This window comes from Taudactylus pleione, unplaced genomic scaffold (assembly GCF_031769625.1).
Source record: "Taudactylus pleione unplaced genomic scaffold, aTauple2 ptg000117l, whole genome shotgun sequence".
NCBI lineage: Eukaryota > Metazoa > Chordata > Amphibia > Anura > Myobatrachidae > Taudactylus > Taudactylus pleione.
Window position 1 is genome coordinate 14,104,495 of NW_028284519.1, and position 19,087 is coordinate 14,123,581.

Here is a 19,087-nt window from a genome sequence, read left to right on the forward strand (position 1 = left end):
AGGACAATCAGGAAAGGGGTGGGGCTTAGCATCACATCGGGGGCTGCGCCTCTGCCATTAATGGCAGAGAACTATTGGATCTACATCATCATTGGCAAAACCATAAACCATCAGTTGCAAACCATCAATGGACAATGGCCACTCCTACTGTAGGCAGACATTGGGGGAGAAGAAGTGAGAATTAATGGACTCAAGGGGTCAGGTGAAGTGGGGAGAAGCAGAGAGAAGAGATTGGATTTCCTCCCAGGCGGTGTGAAGAAAAGAGCACAAAGAGAGGGAGTTGGAGGAAGATGATAAGGGAAAGAGGATGGCAGATTGAGATTTCATGCCTGGTACACGCATTGTTATAAAGAGGCTCACTTATACTGTATTTATACATCTTCAAATGGTGGGAAGTGTGCTAGATACAATCTAGATGTGCTAGGACATGTAGAGCAAAAAATCAGACTATGAGTAACTTCTATCTATGTAGACAGGAGTGCAATATAAAATTATTGATGAGCATATATAGGAGAGAGAGAACTAGGGATGTTATTAGGAAAGAATGCAGGGACTCATGAGTCTATGCATTTTCTACATCCTAGATTCCTGTCCAAGTCATTCCAATGTGTTTGGGAATTGCTTAGGGAGACACTTCGATTTCTTTTTAATCTAGAAATAAATTGTTCTTAAGCTGGCCATACACCAGACCAACTTTCCTCCAACTAGTTGGTTGGTTGGAATGAAAATCAGGTAATGTATGGGAGCAAAAGACAATCAGATGAAAGCCGTTTACAGACATGTTTTTTTAAATCAAACAGATGTAACCAACTTGCCTGAACGACCTTTTTCGTGTTTTCTGGTGTTTGGGAGCAAATTGCTGATTGTCATTTGCTCCCATACATTAGCGGATTTTCATTCTATCCAACCAACTAGTTGGATGGTGGAGGAAAGTTGGTCTGGTGTATGGCCAGCTCAAGAAAAAAAGGACTTGGACCTATAACAGTTAACTGCTGTGTCTGCGTCTATTTTCCTATGATGTTACTTCCTGCTGCCTATGTTTTGGGGTACAAATCATAAAAGTCAAACAATAAAATTATTTAGATGGAGCGACAAAGTAAAGTAAGAGCGCAGATGGTGTCATTGTAAATTTACTCTGAATAACGGTGATAAAAAACGTTTGGAAATAAATGATTAAAGTATACTTAAAACATCTGAATGATAAAATTGGAATAATGATAGGCAATCAGAGCTAGGAAACCCCTTATATCTGGGATTAATTACGCAGAGTGTGAAACAGTACAAGAGTTATCCATGTCTCAGCTATTATGGCAAGTCCTTGTTACCCATCATCGAGAACCTTGGTAATGAAGTAGAATGAATATGGCAAGTAAATAGGTATAACAAAGTGCTAAATATTTATGTTCTGAAAATATATGTAGGCACAATAAAAACATAAAACCAATGAGTAGACAATAGGATAAAATACACATTACAAGTACCTGATTATTTTCCTGTCCAGGAGTTACGGTCAGACCTGCTGCAGCCATGTAAGTACTTCCAATTGTCTTAATTTTCTCTACTCCACTGAATTTCGGTTTCATTAAAAGCTAAGTATAATAAGAAAATTAAAAAATTATATTGCAATGTACTAAGCAGTAGAGACAGATAAAGTACCAACCAATCAGCTCCTGTCGTTTTTCAAACAAACCTGTAACATAACAGTTAGGAGCTGATTGGTTGGTACTTCCTCTCTCTCTCCATTTTCACTCTCTCTAAGGCTTAGTACATCTCCCTCTTTTTAACATCCAAAATGTGACGGTGATCCAATGTAATACCTCATCGAAATCCGCTATAATCTCATTTAAGAGCCGCAGGCATTCCAGACCCTCCTTGTTGACATCACACTCTGTATAGAAGACTTTAAACTCTGGGACAGAAGCAAACATCACGCAGACGCAGTCATAAGACTGATGGTACAAGTCCTGGCAATACAAAGGATGTCACCATGAGCAATACAGTGGTCTAGAACAAACATCTATTTTATTTAGCTATATTTAAATCTTACTGGTCTAAAAGACAAGTAAAATGTACTGCATTGCAAGACCTAGACTTGTTACACAGAGATTGAGGAACCAAATACTTATTCAAAGCCAGAGCCGTAACTAGACTTTTTGGTGCCCTGGGCTTTGATTCCTGGGTAGGACAGTATTGTGTGACTGAAGGTGCCTGGGTAGGTGGCCTGAGCAGCGCCCCTTGCCCTGCGGTGCCCTGTGCCGTGGCACATATCGCACCAGCCTAGTTACGACCCTGTTCAAAGCCATAGTTACAGTTAAATAATAGATAAAACCATTATCTGATGTTATTATGTATCAGATATTAATTAGATTAGTGGTCATTATACATTAACAAATCAATAAACATTCTATATAATCACCTGGGCACCCAGTAACTATGGTAGATAATGTTTTTAACTGCCTAAAAACAAGAAGTTATTATGTCATATAGATGACCTCTCCAGCACAGTTGAGATATTAGAATTACTTCTAACCTATTCTACCACAAGAGGGCAGTAGAGCAGTTAATACGATCATTTATGATTTTAAAGAATAAAAAATGGTGTTTTAAGGAGATTTGAAAAATGTAGATGAAATCCTTAGTCTAGGTCCTTATCTTGTATTTCTTAGTGCGGAAGTGATACATTGGTGCTGAGTGAGAATCTGTCACAAGGGTCAATCCACTTGTCAGTGAGTTTTGCTGTTACGGTTTGTGGTGTTTCGCCATTACTATTGAGTCTGTACCTCATTCATTTTATTGTCAACAATGAAATACGCAGCTACATGTGCAGGGAGAACGTTCTCTAGGAGGAGGCGGTTCAGATTCTCCATGGTTTCAATTTCCTCATCTTCATTCCTAAATTTTTTCTTCCACAAGCAGTCTAACCTGGAGTAATAGTCTACCTGAAAACAATGAAGGAAAGAGCTTTACTCTAAACACCGCAAAATCTACACGTGTCCTCATAGTCCTAGCGTGTAAACAGCATAAGACGCTATCACACTGCTTCCTGGTACGGGTCCCCCAGCAGCATTTGCACTGCCGTGAGTCCATAGGCTACTATAGGGTAACGCCATCGGAAGCTTGGTAAATCTGGCTGTACAGCAGCCCCCATAGAAACCTATGGGGTCTGCATTTGCGGATGAAAATGGAGGGGCCGCACAGATAGAGATATCAGCTCTGATCCCTCGATAGTACATCTGGGGGATACTTAATATTTAATGATAAATAGGCCCCTAAAAGTGTGTGTGTGTATATATATATCTCGGCTGTGACACTGTAAAGTAGCGTTTCGTATGCAGATACACCCGCAGTCGCAGATATAAAATAGGCATGCCGCATATAATTTTAATCAGCAGAAACTGCTTGTGCGTCCCATTCATATCAATGTGCAAATAAGACGCATTAGAAGGGAAAACGTTGCACAAAAAGACGCGCTGCTTTACCGACATGTCACAGCATGGCGGGACTGGAAGGGCTGATTAATGCGCAAGGCTAGACATAAGAGGACACACCTGTATGTAGAGACCTAGCTATAGGACCCATGCCTTCTTAGAAAAGCAAGTGCAACAGTGACATCTGCTGGCTAAAAGAGACACTGAACTGCATAATATTTGTTAATACAATTTACCTAAAAATAGAGTTTCTTAAGAAAATCCCTTAAACCAAATGCATAACAGAAAAATATACATCAAAATAATTCTTATCTGCATAATGCTGCCTTAAAATCCACTCATCTTGTTGCTGTAAGATGATACAATAATAATTTTCAGTAAAAGAACATAGTTTATAAAAATTGAGCCCTGGCTGACAATAATCTGGGCATATAGGGAAAATGTGAAAAGTGGTGCACATGTACCTATGGGAAAATGTGCTGTTTCCATAGCAACCAATCACATGCCGTAATTTTATAGCACACTTTTGAAAAAGGACAGCAAACATCTGACAATTAGTTGGTATAAGCTTAAATCACCCTTTTTGTAGAAGACATTTTTATCATATGCTTTTTAACTTACCTGCCTTGCCAATAAAACTAAGGTTAAGAAGAATAAAGAAAGGTAAAAGCTGGACATCCTCTGCAGGTTATCCATGATCCCTGTTGTCGCACTACTAAACAAAAGTAAGAAATGTGCAATCAAAATACAATCCATTATAAAGATATCTATTGCAGACATAATAAGCGTCTTGAGGTAGAGCGAAGATCTCCAGAAAGCTGGTCTTGAAAAGACATTGGGCCTGATTCAGACTTGGGAATAGAGTGAGATATCTCTCTCAACTGTGAACCTGAACAAACCATATTCAATTGCAATGCAAGGGGTGTAAATACATAAATCTTTTACATGTAGGGTAAATACTGGCTGCTTTTGCATGTAGCCCACAAATACTGCACAGCTTTATTATTACTCTACAAATTAGATGTCAGTTTGGAAACACTCCACCCAAATCTAAATCTCTCTGCACATTTTAAATCTGCCCCACCTGCAGTGCAGCATGGTTTCACCAAGATGATCAGTTGAGAGAGATATCTCTCTCTATTCCCAAGTCTGAATCAGGCCCATTGTTCTCTAAATAAAATGTAGTTCCATCAAATAAGATGGTATCAAACTTTATGCAGACTCCTAGTAATGTTCAATAAATCAGAAAGGTTTCTCCATACCAAAGTCTATTTCTCACCATATCTGCTGGTTCTGTGATATGGATTTACTTGCTAAGGTACAATGAAATATATCCTAGCGATATGAATGGAGCAAAGTATCCAGTGTTATTACGGAGATCCTGCTCCTTCTATTATATAAGTGTCTGGTCTGTGGCTTCTTGCTGCCTCCATTCCCGTCCTCACATCAGGACACTGCTCCACCACATGCAGCCCTGCACTCACCGACATAATAACTAGAGATGAGCGGTTCGGATTCTGTCGAATCCGAACCGCTCCGAACATAGGGGATCCGAGTCCACCCGAACCCTGTTCGGGTGTTCCCCGTCTGACTCGGATCACCGTTCGGGGCCGAACAGACGCCTCCTGATGTTGGATTCTTCCGAGAGAATCAGACGTCAGGGCTCCGCTAGTGTAGGGCAGAACGCAGTGATAGCGGTCTGCCCTACACAGACACAAACACACAGCCGTCAGCGGCAGCTGTGTAATAGCAGCCAATGCGAGTCAGGCAGACTCTTATTGGCTTCTGCACGGAGGGAGCCGGTTGGAGCTCACTCATGAGCTCCGTCTTCTGGCTCCCTCCGCGCTTAATACAGCAGAGCAGAGTGGACGGCGGCAGGAGCAGGGATTCAGGTAAGTTTTTTTTTTTATGTGTGTGTTTGTAAGGGGGCACCTACTGGGGGGCATACTACTATTGGGGGCCTGCTAATGGGGGCATTACTACTGGGGGCCTGCTAATGGGGGCACTACTACTGGGGGCACTGCTACTAAGGGGCATACTACTGGGGGACATGCTAATTGGGGCACTGCTACTGGGGAGCATACTAATAGGGGCACTGCTGCTGGGGGGCATACTACTGGGGGCATACTACTACTGGGGGCATGCTAGTGGGGGCACTTCTACTGGGTGCCTACTATGGGGGGCATGCTAATGGGGGCATACTACTACTGGGGGCCTGCTAATGGGGGCACTGCTACTGGGGGCATTACTACTGGGGACCTGCTAATGGGGGCTGGAGGGCATACTACTACTGGGGGCACTGCATAGGGGGCCCTACTATTAAGGGTACTGCATAGGAGGCACCACTACTGGGGGCATTGTGTATGGGACACCACTGCTGGGGGCATTGTATAAGTGGCACTACTACTGTGGGCATTGTATAAGGCGCATTACTACTGTGGGCATTGTGTAAAAGGGGCACTACTATGGGCATTGTGTAAAAGGGGCACTACTGTGTGTCGTAACATAAATAAGAGACACTACTTTATGGTGTAATGTGAATCAGGGGCACTATGTGCGGTGTAATGTGAATAAGATTGTGCACTGTGACTCCTAGGGTGGTAGCCCACTTTGTAACAAGTACTGTGATTCTGCTGGCCGTACCCCACTGGGTGGGTGCACTACTTTCATTTCTGCCACTGCTGTGTGGCAATGTGTCATAGATGTGCTTTAAACTGTGGTGTCTGTGCCGCTGCTTTGTCGCTTGCTAACCAGTCAGCTCACTGCAACCTTTGGCCAATAATGGTGAAAACTATAATTTAAACTGTAAGGTGGTCTAAATTGACTGGAAATTAAGGTTATTGAGGTTAATAACACTCTAGGAAGAAAAAAAAAGCCAAATTTATGTGATTTTAGCTTTTTTTTTGTAAAAAAATCCAAAACCAAATCCGGACGACGAATTAGAACCAAATCCAGCAAAAATGGTCCGGCGCACATCCCTAATATTAACACCTCTCTACCATCTGCTCCTGCCGACAAGCAATGCCACTCGTCCTTTAATAGTGCTGTAGCAGGTCACTAATGATAATACAATGTCTAAAAGTGGATTTGTTCCAGGAATTGGTTTCTATTTTGGCACCCAGAGGTACATTTTATTAGATGGTATTTCATTTTACATTGCTGGTCAGCTCCTGTGTATAGATACAAACACATGCAGATGTAAGGCTTTATCTATAGAACTCCTATCTTTATTTACAGTCTTCAGATACATGGTGAATTTTCAGTTTAGAAGCAGTAATTCAGTCCCTTAAGGTGCCTTTCCACTAGACCAGTGGTTCCCAAAGTGTGTGCCGTGGCACCCTGGGGTGCCTCAGGACAATTGCAGGGGTGCCTCAGCTTTGTGCTCCAGCACCAAATCAAATTATTATCAATGTAAAGTAAATATGTGGACAAACAGAAGCGCAGACTTGCTCCCTCATCATGTAACTAAACCTAAGGATTACAGGTAAGCACCATTTACTTAATCTTTTTTTTTTTTTTTCTGAATTTCTCATTAACTTACTTTTGGCCTTGCGGTGCCTTGAAAACAATACTGATACTCGAGGGTGCCATGATTCCAAAAAGTTTGGGAACCACTGCACTAGACTATTCAAATAAGCGATTGAACGATAACAATATCGTTTGATGGCTCGATAATCGTTCGGTAATCGTTTGAAAATTTGGTCTTTTAGACATCTATCATCGTGCAAACATGCTGGTCAACCTGACGATATCGTCAGGTTCAGCAGGTTTGCAGATGATTGATTATGCCTGCACTGAACAACATATCGTTCAGTGTGGGCATCCTGCAGTGTAGTGAACGACTGAACGATAACTATATTATTATCGTTCGGCGGGTATCCACTACCCAACAGTGAAAAGACTGAACAATAACAATATCGTTATCGTTCACTACACTGCAGGTTGCCCACACTGGACGATATGCAAGCACAATCAATCATCTGCAAACATGCTGAACCTGATGATATCGTCAGGTTGACCAGCATGTTTGCACGATGATAGATGTCCAATAGACCAAATTTTCAAGCGATGTTCAAAAGATTATCGAACGATATTGTTACCGTTCAATCGCTCATTTGAATCGTCTAGTGGAAAGGCACCTTAAGGGACTGAACTACGACTTCTAACAAGAAGGTCATTTTTGAACTACAGAGTATGCTGACATGCAATGTTTTTATCTGAGCAAATTGATTACTTGTCATTCCAACGCATTTCATGGATGGAGTCCAGAGTCCTTGGAACAGTCTTCAGGTTTGTCAGTCTAGCTAAATGTATGCATGGTGGCAAAAAGTAATAACTAACACCATGATCTTAGGACCACCCCTTAATTAAAATGGACACAAAATATTGCTCAGTTTCGAATCATTAATGTACAACTTAATCCCGAGAGCCAGGGAATATCGGTACAGTCTTTATTATATGTGTCACTTTCTAATGGTTTTATTACATTGGTCAAGTGCGCAAAGAAATACATTTTCCTTTTTCAACTCGAAAGCTCAAAATGTGTCCCATTAAACGATTAGCACAAGACCCAACCTCCACCTCCTCCCATGTGGTAGTAAAGGCTGTTTACACTGAGAAAATGACATGGAGCCTTCCAGCAATGAAATGATACCCCCAATCACCAGTGGTTTAAGAGAGAAGTGAACCCGTGTGCAGCCTCTGTGCAGGCCTCCTCCTCCCCGACAGCAGTCAACTGTGCATGCGCAAGTATGTGGGAACACTGCACCCGCACTATGGGCCCGATTCAGACCCGCTCGACAGCGCTGAGCGCTCGCAAGCGGGTCGATGTTGGCCCAGTGCGCATGCGCACGACGGACCCGGCTCCGTCATGCGCATGCGCGAGACCCGGACAGCGACGGACAAGCCGTCGCTATGGGTCTCGCTACAAAGGGGGCGTGCTGTTGATGGTGAGTGACAGCACGCCCCCCCCCTTTGGTGGGGTGCCGGGGGCGTGGCTGGCCAGACGGAGGCGTCCCCATGGGAACGCCTACCGCCGGCCCACTGACATCAGAAGTGATGTCAGTGGGAGTGCTTTCGGCTCTGATAGAGCCAAAAGCACTCCAGGGCTTGCGGCAACGAGACCGTACCACAAGGGTCTCGTCGCAAGTCCGATGGTCGCGATGGTCTTGACCATCACGACCATCTTCCTGGCCGCTCGCTATAGCTGTGGGTGGTTACCCACAGGTATACGAGCGGCCAGGAGGCCGCTCTAAAAATTCAGAAGGACGGCCCTGAGCGTCCAGCTCTGAATCAGGGCCTATGTTCCCAGAGAATTCTCTATTACAAGTGCAAATCTCCAGGAAAATGGCTGACATGCCCTTTTCCCTGTGATTTCTGTCTGCAGGGGACTCCGAAGAGGTAAGTATAATATAATATAGGTGCAGGTGTGTGGTGTGGGCCTCCTTCGCGCACACCCTGCACCCATTATAGTTACACTAATGTCCCCAATTAATCTCCCATCTCCATCCTTTCATTTTATTTAAGTAAAATTATAAAGTGCAATATTATATTATATAAATAAGTGTTGATACATAAACTTCTTCCTACAAAATATTGTTTTAGAATGTAGGTAGATGCACCCATGCATTTAATCCGTACTCCACCTTGAACACCTGACGATCTTTTCAACTCTTCCCATAGAACGGTGAAACTCCTGCAAATACCATTTGCAGTGTGGTTTTGCCCTATTCGACTTTAGTAAATGAGTCTTAATGACTATCTAATAATAGTCACATAGATAACTTAACAGTAAATGGCCATGTACCACCATAATTGAGTAGTCCAAAAATCACCTTACCTGTTGTTGACCGATAGACCATGCTTGAACAAGTCTGCATGAGTATGGAAGATGATGACGTTGTACACAATGAAGGCAACAGATAAGAGGAGCATCTTCAGTTCAAAGCACATTCGCAGGAACACAGAGCAGGCGATGAATCCCAAAATACAGCAGTATATATAATACTAGAGCACAAAATAGTAAATGTTCATCCAAGTTATAAATTATGAAAATATATATCAAATTAACCTTTTACAAACTCGATTAATATAAAAAAAAATCATCAACATGAATACAATACATACATGGTCATAACAATAGACATGCTGATAAAGTCATATAAACCGGAACTCACTGGGATGCTCTGACACTTTTCTGTTCCTGGGCTTGACCCATTGCAGTTCTGGAGAGTCTGGTCCAAAGGCTGAATAACACAAGACATGGTCACCTCACTGGAGATGATAAAGTTGAGATCCATACGGTTTGCAAATCTCATCAACAGGACTTACCAAATTAATTATGGCAACTACCAGAAGAGCCCCAATAGTCAGTGCAGCTAGTGTGACACGAACTAGAGGGTTGGTTTCCACCTTTTCCGCTATAGAACACAGGGCACGTGACATGGATGAACTCTCTTCAAATAAATGCTGGTAAACAGAGGAATAATCTATAAGTATCACAATGTATTGAGACAGCATCACCTCTTCAGGTGTTTCATGTCAAAGGAACACTTACCGCACACTTGTCTGCATAGCACAGAAGCAGCACAAAAAGATTCAGCAAGGTCACAACAGCGAAAGAAACACCCAGCTTTACACTTCTGCAAGAGGAACATGGACAAAGTCAGATTTGACACAAAAACTCTCTGTTCCTGGCTAGTTCCAACCTTGGAATTACAAATTACTACTAATACTGTTTTTGCTGTGAAAGCTATCCATTTACTCTGAATGCAGGCAGGGGCACAGAGGAACAGATGCGGGATAATGATTTTCTATGTAAAGCAATAGGGCATCTATAGGGGGTTGGAGCACCTGCAACTGCGCCCAGCACTGCTCGCTTCTGACAACAGAAGTGCTGATCATACTACCCAGCACCCCATTGGAAGGTCAGTATACAGCGCTGTCGTGTGTCCACTACTGCCCAGAACCTCCACCTGACTGTGTGGCAACTCAGGGTTATCAGCATCTCTGGTAATCAGAGATGTTCATAGAGCTCAATATGCTGGAACAGAAGTAGAAGCCTTGTCAACTAAAAGGGAATGTGGAGGGGGAGGTCTTCAGTAAGGGGAGAGGCTGTTTCTGCACAGGAGAGGAACATTTGTCCAATAGAAGGACTGGACATCTATAACATGACAATCTCTGTGTAGTAGTTGAGGGGCATCTATGCAAAAGAGGAGAATCTGATATGTTAGTGTTTGGGGGGTTCTGAGCCTTTGCAATGGCAGGTGCCTAAAATAGAGGAGGTGTATGTGAATTAACCGGAGGGAAGTGTATAAGGCAATATCATTGTGCAATATGAAGCGCACTCTGCAATTACAGGCTGGGGGGTTAAAATCCATTGGCCAATATGTTCTTAAGTCTCAGGGCAAAGCTGCATTATACACTGGACAAGGGAGGAAGTGCAGCCAGGTTAGATTATATCCCAGAGGCCTCTACCCCTTCAATGTTTTTTTTTTTAAACAGAGTCTAAGCTTAATAAGAGAGGGTTATTATATGGGATATAGCTCGAGATATCCAAGAGTCCAGATGTGTCCTTATACATCTTTGCTGCAGTCGCACTAAAAAGCTCCTCTCAGAGTGCTAGGTCCTGTGAGACTCTGCTAGAGACTTTTTCTGCCAAAAATGCGTCTAATGCAGGGTACACACTGGCCGATCGATTAATCGGACAATATATCGTGCCCCCGTCGGCCAGTGTGTACAGACGATACACAGACGTCGTTCACAGACATATCGCATTGGCTGTGCTGCACAGCCAATGAACAGATATGTCTGCAGACATATCTGTCCATCGGCAAGTGTGTACGGGCGATCAGCCGATCGCCTCTACACAGGGGTGCAGAGAGGGGGGAGGGAGGAGCAGTGAGCGGGTCCGGCACAGCTCCCCTTCCACAGCAACCCAGCACATGCTGCTGTGTGCTGGGAGACTGTCCGAGGCTGCTAAAGGAGCAGCCCGAGCAGTCTCCTATGCCAAAGGGGGGAGCGATCATGCTGATCACGCCCCGCATTGGCTGTGCGCTGAGCTGAGGGGCACACAACGCCCCCCCTCCCCAGCGCCGCAAATGGTTTTTTTCTGAAGGGGGCGTGGTCACACTTTCCACAATTAGGCCACACCCCCTACCAACCCCGAGCCGCTGCAGCATGCAGATGATGGTCGTTCAGTGTATATGTACGACCATCACCTGCAGATATATCTATCAGGTGTGTACCCACCTTTAGTTGAATGTGACTAGGAAGCACCAGCAGACTGTGCTGATTAATTTGATATGCGGCACTTGTATATCTGTGTGCGATGGAGACTCTGAATCTGTATATGAAGTGCAACTATGTAGCGGCCGCAGCTTTTTTAATTCCAAGTTCCGTTCATATACAGACGTAGTCAGTGTCGGATTGGAGCATGAAGGGCCCACCGGGGGAATGCAATGGTAGGGGCCCATGCTTTGGGGTGTGGTCAGTTCCTACAGGGGATGAGGCCAGCCCCCACAGAGGTTTGGACAGACATTAGAGACCATGTAACTGACCCTCTAATAGAGTAGCAATGTTTAATTCAAGTGCACAGTCTGGAACCTGACATTAGAGCAAGTGGTGGGGTCCTCAGGCAGTGGGGCCCACCGGGGATTTCCCCTATACCCTTGTGGGCCAGTCCAACCCTGGACGTAGTCGAATACAGCTATACAAGTATCACATATCAAATTAATCGTCACAGTCTGCTGGTGCGGCCTAGTTACATCGCATTGCCACTTATTGTGATGCACTTTCGGCAAAAAAAGACGTCTGGCGCTAGCAGAGTTGCACGGGACCTGGTGGCTCACTCATGCCAGGCTAGTCGCGCTGCGTGGTGTATTGAGGCTGGATGTAGGACACATCTGTATGTGACCAGTATACGTCTGCAGAAAAAAGATGGCATTGGTTTCTATACCTCATGCCAATAATGTAAGTTTGCAATAACATCAATGAAAAAGCTCTTGAACTATGGGGCATATGTAGCAAAGCTTGATGTGAGATAAAATTGTGAGATATATATCACCAACCAATCAGCTTCTAACTTACATTTTACAGGTTGTGTTTAAGAAATGATAGCTTGGAGCTGATTGGTTGGTGATATATCACAATTGTATCTCACATCAAGCTTTGATACATATGCCCCTATATGTATTACACTTGGTGCTTCCTTATCACCCCTATCAATTTAACATACACTGCCAATGATGATATTCAGTATATAAAATAACTTACCAAATTCTTAAGACTGGTACTAGACATTAACAATTACAATGACAGTATCCCTGCAATAGCTTAGGGCGCTGCAGTGATGAGAATAGGCAGCTTTGTATATAACATTCACACTGTCACTGAATTAGTAATGTTGGACTGAAGTACACTAAAGCTGGGCACACACCGACCTGGGCATCACCAGTATTTGGATTAGGAATATGCAGAGGAACACCACGCTGGCACACAGGAAGTAATTTCTGATCTTTGGAATTCTGATTGTTCGATACTAAAAAAAAAAAAAGTTTTCATTATGTTCATTAATAAAAAAATTAAACTGCAAATAAAATATAATATGTCTCAGTGCAACATTATAAAGAAGTAACCTCCCAATGACATTGAAAAATATCCATAAGACAACTATACACACAGGAAATGCAGAGTTAACATTTTACAACCACTACACCGTCACTGTCAGCGTTCACACAGTTACATTACAACTGCATAGAGTGGATACATGTGTCCTTAATTGTGCAATATTATTGTATATTATATAGTTATTATGTCACTGAAATTGAAAGAAGTTCCTTACCTCTCTTTCCAGACCGTCAGCAGTGAAGAAAAGTAGGAAAGCATAAAAATCATCCGACTTCCCAAACCAGGGCCTGAAAAACAGAAAGCACATTCCTTTGATCTTCACCTGTTCATACAGTGTTTATTCTTTTTAATGATACTTTATGATGGTTACATATACAAAACAAAGGAAGCCCACCCACTCAAGAAAGGGAACAATCAAACTCCTAAGACAGTACCCAAATGCTGCACCAGCCAAGTCCTACCAGCCCCTGTCCCAAAGGGACTCATAGATTTGTCAGAACATAATCAATGACCCCCAAACTGCACCAAGGGTAGAATAGCGAAGCCAGAAAACCTGGCATGTATGAGGTGGAAGAGTGTGAACATCCTACTCTAAAACGGATTCCTTCTTCGCAACTCATCCAATATAAGGAGAGAGCCTTCCGGTGCTATACCCCATACATGTCAGCTTGCAGAGAAAGGACCTCACAGACAGGTATTTAATTATATATTCACTACATAACTCAGGCTCTGGTATATATTAATATACAAAGTCGGAGTATCTTCCACTATTTGAAACCAAACAAGTCACTGCTGGTTCCTTTCATCTATGTATTCTGCATTTACAGTAGTATTTTATGGCTTGTTAAAAGGACATTACTTGACTGAACTGAGCCCATCGATTGTGTTCAGCATTCTATCATGAAGTTCTTCATCCTGGTTCCTTTTCTGTGAAACTGTCCTTAAATTGAGAATAAAAAGAAAAAGAAAATATTTAAACACATACAGATATATATGTATTTCATTTATTATTCAAGATTTATGTATCTGCATTTTATCTTAGCTGAGGAACAGTGATAATTAGAGCAAGTGTGAAAGGAAGCTGGGCTGAATAAATGTCTCTGTGTTGGGACACATCATGGAAAAGCTGTTACCCGTTTATTGCAAATTTGGGCTCTATGTGATAAACTATATGATTGATGCCCACAGGAATTAGGCTTCATTTTGGAATCCACACAGCTACTGTACAAATGAGTAAACATTACACTTGGTGGACTTGTGTTATCTGTGCGGTAGGTAGTGAAATGCCGGTTGTCGGGAAACAGACGCTCAGAATGCCCACGCCGGAATCCCAACACCAGTCAGAATCCCGGCACCGGCATCCCAACTGTAAGTAATGGGGCTAGGAGGAGGGTTAGGCTTAGGCACAAGGGGGAGGGTTAAGCTTAGGCACTAGGAGGAGGGTTAGGCTTAGGCACTAGGGGGAGGGTTAGGCTTAGGCACTGAGGCAGTGTTGGCTAACCTTGACACTCCAGCTGTTATGGAACTACATAACCCAGCATGCACTGCTACAGTTTTGCTATTAGGGCATGCTAAAACTGTGGCAGGGCATGCTGGGAAATATAGTTCCACAACAGCTGGAGTGTCAAGGTTAGCCAACACTGCACTAGGGGGAGGGTTAGGCTTAGGCACTAGGGGGAGGGTTAGGCTTAGGCACTAGGAGGAAGGTTAGGTTTAGGCACTAGGAGGAAGGTTAGGTTTAGGCACTAGGAGGGAGGTTAGGTTTAGGCACTAGGAGGAGGGTTAGGCTTAGGCACTAGGGGGAGGGTTAGGCTTAGGCACTAGGGGGAGGGTTAGGCTTAGGCACTAGGAGGAAGGTTAGGCTTTGGCACTAGGAGGAAGGTTAGGCTTAGGTTGTGGGGACGAATGGTTAGATTTAGGAGCAAGGGTTGGATTAGGGTACTTACCGCCCGTTGTCGGTATGATAACCCTGTCGGGATGCCGGCATCGGGATTCTGACCACTGGAATCCCCAGCACCGGCATCCCGTACCCAATCTGTGTGACCAGCGATAATGGAAGTGAAATAAAGAGGGTGTCATACATACCTTTCTGTATGAACCTGGCACCCCATACCTTGCAGCGGGATTTCCTACAATCAGAAAAGATTACATAAATCCAACAGTATGACCGGCAGCTGCTACAGTCAGAGAAATGTTACGTTGTGTGGATAAATAGAACATGCAGAAACTAACCGTAAAAGTTATAGAGTAACATAGAGATGTATTTAATAACGGTTATATATGGCTCCTTAAACACCAGCAAGAAAATTAAGCGGTCACTTGAGTGTGGAATTTGGCCACATTTTCCATATATGTACCAAACTCCGGAATGCAATATATTCCAAAGCTTCTACCCTTTGGGCAATGTCATCGTCATATGCTATTTTGTTCCGGCAGCCATGGGTATGCAGTCACTTATAGCTCTACATGCACCAGCATACACAAACATTTTAGGCATGCTGCATACTTGCCGACCTTTGGGATACCCCCTCCGAGAGGGAGGGGAGCCAGGTTGAGACTTGGGGGGTGTGGTGTGGGAGAAGTGGGCGGTGCTGGGGGAGTGGTGATGTGATCGTGTCAACGTGACCCCACTCCCTTCTAGACAATCCCGCAAATACCGGCATTGGAAAGCAGGGACAAAGCCAAGATGACGCAATTCAATGCAAATCGTGTTATTGGCCGTCTGTACCGCCCAATTCACTTGGGAAATAGGTGGCCATGGCGGGCAGCTCCGGGAAACATGCCGACTCTTCCAGATGGCCGGGAGAGCCACCCGATTATCGGGAGCCTACTGGCTGTTCTGGGATAGTAGGAAAGTATGGCTTGCTGGAACAAATGCTGCATTAGCAAAAAAAGAAAAAACATGTCAACTCTATTACTCAATACCCACCTGCCTTGGGTGTGGGAAGAGCACTAGTGCTCCCAGCACAGAACTGTATGGAAAGGGGCTTAAATTTAGTTTGTGCAAAATACTAGTTTCAAGGCTTTCCCTGATGTAGATGCCTCTGCATGTGCAAACCCTAAAATGCCCACTTCCACGCCTTGACACGCCATCAGTGATTCTTGACATGTCACCATTGACAATTGCACCAAGTTTCTCTATCTGACAATGGCCTCTGTGGCTCTGTGTCTGGGAACGCAGTTGCTTTCACTGATGCACCCACGACACTCCCATAACACGCCCACGAGACAGATATTTTTTTCTTGTGTTCACTGCAGGCCACCTCTCCATTCACCACGCAGGAACACCCATCACCTTTCAGCCATATTTTTTATATCAAAAGCAAAAAGCAACAGCACCTTTGTGCATACTCTCTGTATGATGCATGCACCGTAGGGATCTTCAGAATTTCTTGGCGCATGCACAGTTGCAATTAATTGTTTAACTACATGAACATCACCATTGCGCCTCTGAATCAGGCCCACAGTGTCCTTACGCTGTCTGCTGGCCTAAGCTTTTAGTGCTGGTCCTGACATTACTTTGAGAGGAAGGAATTATGACATACAGGCAGTGGAGGTTCCAGAGGTGGGGCTGCAGCGCAGTCCAAAATTCAAATAGGGGAGCCACACTAACTGCCCTTCCAAACGCTGACAAACATTGGCGACCAGGACTCACTGGCCATTGGTGTAGCTCCCCTATTTGAATATTGGACTGTGCTACAACACCACCTCTAGAGCCGCCACTGCATACAGGGGTCTATATGCTAAGCCTAGAGGGGTCTATATGCTAAGCCTAGGAGAGAAATAAAGTGGATGGAGATAATGTACCAACAAATCAGCTCCCAACTGTCACTTTACAGGCTGTGTTTGAAAAGTGACAGTTAGGAGCTGATTGGATGGTACTTTATCCATCTCCAAGGCTTAGTACATAGACCCTACAGTACAATTGTTTTTAAAATCTATTCAACTTTTTTCTTAACACTGAAAAGGTTTGTGTGCTGATGATCATCACCAACAGGACAGATATTTGCACCAGCCCTCAGACTCCTGCAACAGATACATTAATGTGTATATGTGGTCTTCATCTTCCCGCATTTGCATGAACATGCATTTACACGCCCCTTTTCTCCCACAATCCGCCCCTCCAGGTGTAAGGGGGATAAGTGTCAGATGCGAGCCACACTGCATACTTGTCTATATATACATTCTCTTTGTGAATATGCACAGTCTGAATTTACACAATTACAACTAAAATAAATTCAGCTCCGCAGTTACCAAGCGCTCACCAATCGCACTCGCTTACCAATAGACTAAATACACAGGAGCAGAGCCCAGCTTAAAAAAAGCTAATTACATGCAATAGCAACTGTGACGATAACTGCATTTTAAGTTGTTTCAGCATAAGTGTCGCTAGTGTATCCTTATATGATAGAAAAAAAAAATATTTAAAGAAAAATAGTGCGAGAAGCTAACATTGTAAAGTAATTCTTTCTTGAATTTCTGTAGTTAAATAAGATAACTACTATTTGAACAACTACTATTAGTAAAAGTTCTCTGTGTGTCCAGATAACACCATGTGTGTACTGAAGCATACAGTAAGTCGGGTCAGTCTGTGTGTCTCCAATAACTACATGACAGCCATAAAGGGCATGTGGTCTAATATTGCTATGGCTAATCGGCCTGAGTGCAGAACGTGTACAATCTGGCCACTAAATGTGTGATCAAATTGTAAAGGGACCCAGATTTTATGCATGGGGGGGGGGGAATAATGCCTGCGTAAGAGCAGCTAGCGGGTGGGTGGGGGGAATGGGCTACAAGTGAAGTTGCATTTAACCATATATTGCGAAAGTTTATAGCAACCTCAATAATGATTACTATAAATAACATGAATGGACACAACTGGTGCCAATTGTGAAATATTTGCTCTCCCTGGTTTACAAGCTGCTGTCAGTTATACAAGAGCTGCTGATGTGTTTATACAGGTTACACTTCCTCTATCATATTATGTTATCTACCACCCAGGAGCACAATAAATGTGCTATCTGCTACTGTCCACAGATAATTATATCCTCTTCCCTTGTTCCTTACTTGTTTCTTCCTGTTCCTTTTATTAAGAGTCTGGTGGAGCCCATTTACATTTAGGCTTTTCAATGCTTATGTAGGGACTCCCTATTTCCCAACTCCTCTACAGATTGATAACCCCAGATCCCTCTATTTCACGTCTCTGTTTCCCATTTTGTTGTAATTTTCCTTGGTATGTCTATAAATGGTGTGGTGTGACAGATATAGAGAAATATAAAGGATGACAGTTAATGGGTCTACACAAAATGGTCGACATGCAATAGGTTGACAGGGACAAAAGGTTAACAGACAAATAGTAAACTTTTTTAGTAATTTAACCCTAATGCTCCGCGTGGTGCCTAACCCTAACGCTCCACCTGGTGCCTAAACCTAACCCTCCCCCTAATGCCTAACCGGAAAGCTCTCCATGGTGCCTAACCCTAACCTAACACTCCCCCTAATTCCTAACTCCAATCTTAAAAATGTTGAACCACCATAAACATGTCGACCTTTTAACCCTGTTGACTTTCCGCACTTTCAACATTTTGTCTGTATACCTTTTGTCCCTGTAAACCTATTGAATGTCGACCGTTTGGTATCAACTCATTGACTGGCGACCTTTACACGGTCCTTCTTCTATCCAGATACCATCTGTCAATAGATTACAACTACACAGTGCTGCTATCGAATACTTTTTAATAATAGAACATATTTCACCCTCTACCATATCTTATTCTCATTATGATTTTAGAAAAGCGTTTCAGCATAGTACTTGAGGATGTAAGAATGTGTATAAACCAATTGTTAGCAGATACCCATATTCCAAGCTGGTGCGAGTTGATAGGAGATCACAGTAATAACAATACTGCGACTGTGCACACAATCCAAATGTACTGCTACATTTATACTAAAGGGAATACGTAGACCTTGCAAATAGCATAAGATTTGGAATAGCAATGCTATGGGCTACGATATGGGATATAGAACCTGAT

At 43.4% G+C, this 19,087-nt stretch overlaps 1 protein-coding gene across 1 annotated transcript in view; it reads right to left on the reverse strand.

Annotated features, from left to right (window-relative positions):
• Positions 1-19,087, reverse strand: part of ADCY7 (adenylate cyclase 7) — a 117,198-nt gene that overhangs the window by 13,902 nt on the left and 84,209 nt on the right. Inside the window, exons 11-22 of the mRNA XM_088471959.1 lie at positions 15,141-15,184; positions 13,915-13,995; positions 13,270-13,342; positions 12,869-12,966; positions 9,985-10,069; positions 9,759-9,896; positions 9,605-9,673; positions 9,268-9,434; positions 4,050-4,143; positions 2,781-2,939; positions 1,818-1,964; positions 1,482-1,589 (exon numbers count right to left, since the gene is read on the reverse strand). Of these exons, the coding sequence (XP_088328085.1) occupies positions 1,482-1,589; positions 1,818-1,964; positions 2,781-2,939; positions 4,050-4,143; positions 9,268-9,434; positions 9,605-9,673; positions 9,759-9,896; positions 9,985-10,069; positions 12,869-12,966; positions 13,270-13,342; positions 13,915-13,995; positions 15,141-15,184 (1,263 nt within the window). The remainder of the gene's footprint in view (positions 1-1,481; positions 1,590-1,817; positions 1,965-2,780; positions 2,940-4,049; positions 4,144-9,267; positions 9,435-9,604; positions 9,674-9,758; positions 9,897-9,984; positions 10,070-12,868; positions 12,967-13,269; positions 13,343-13,914; positions 13,996-15,140; positions 15,185-19,087) is intronic.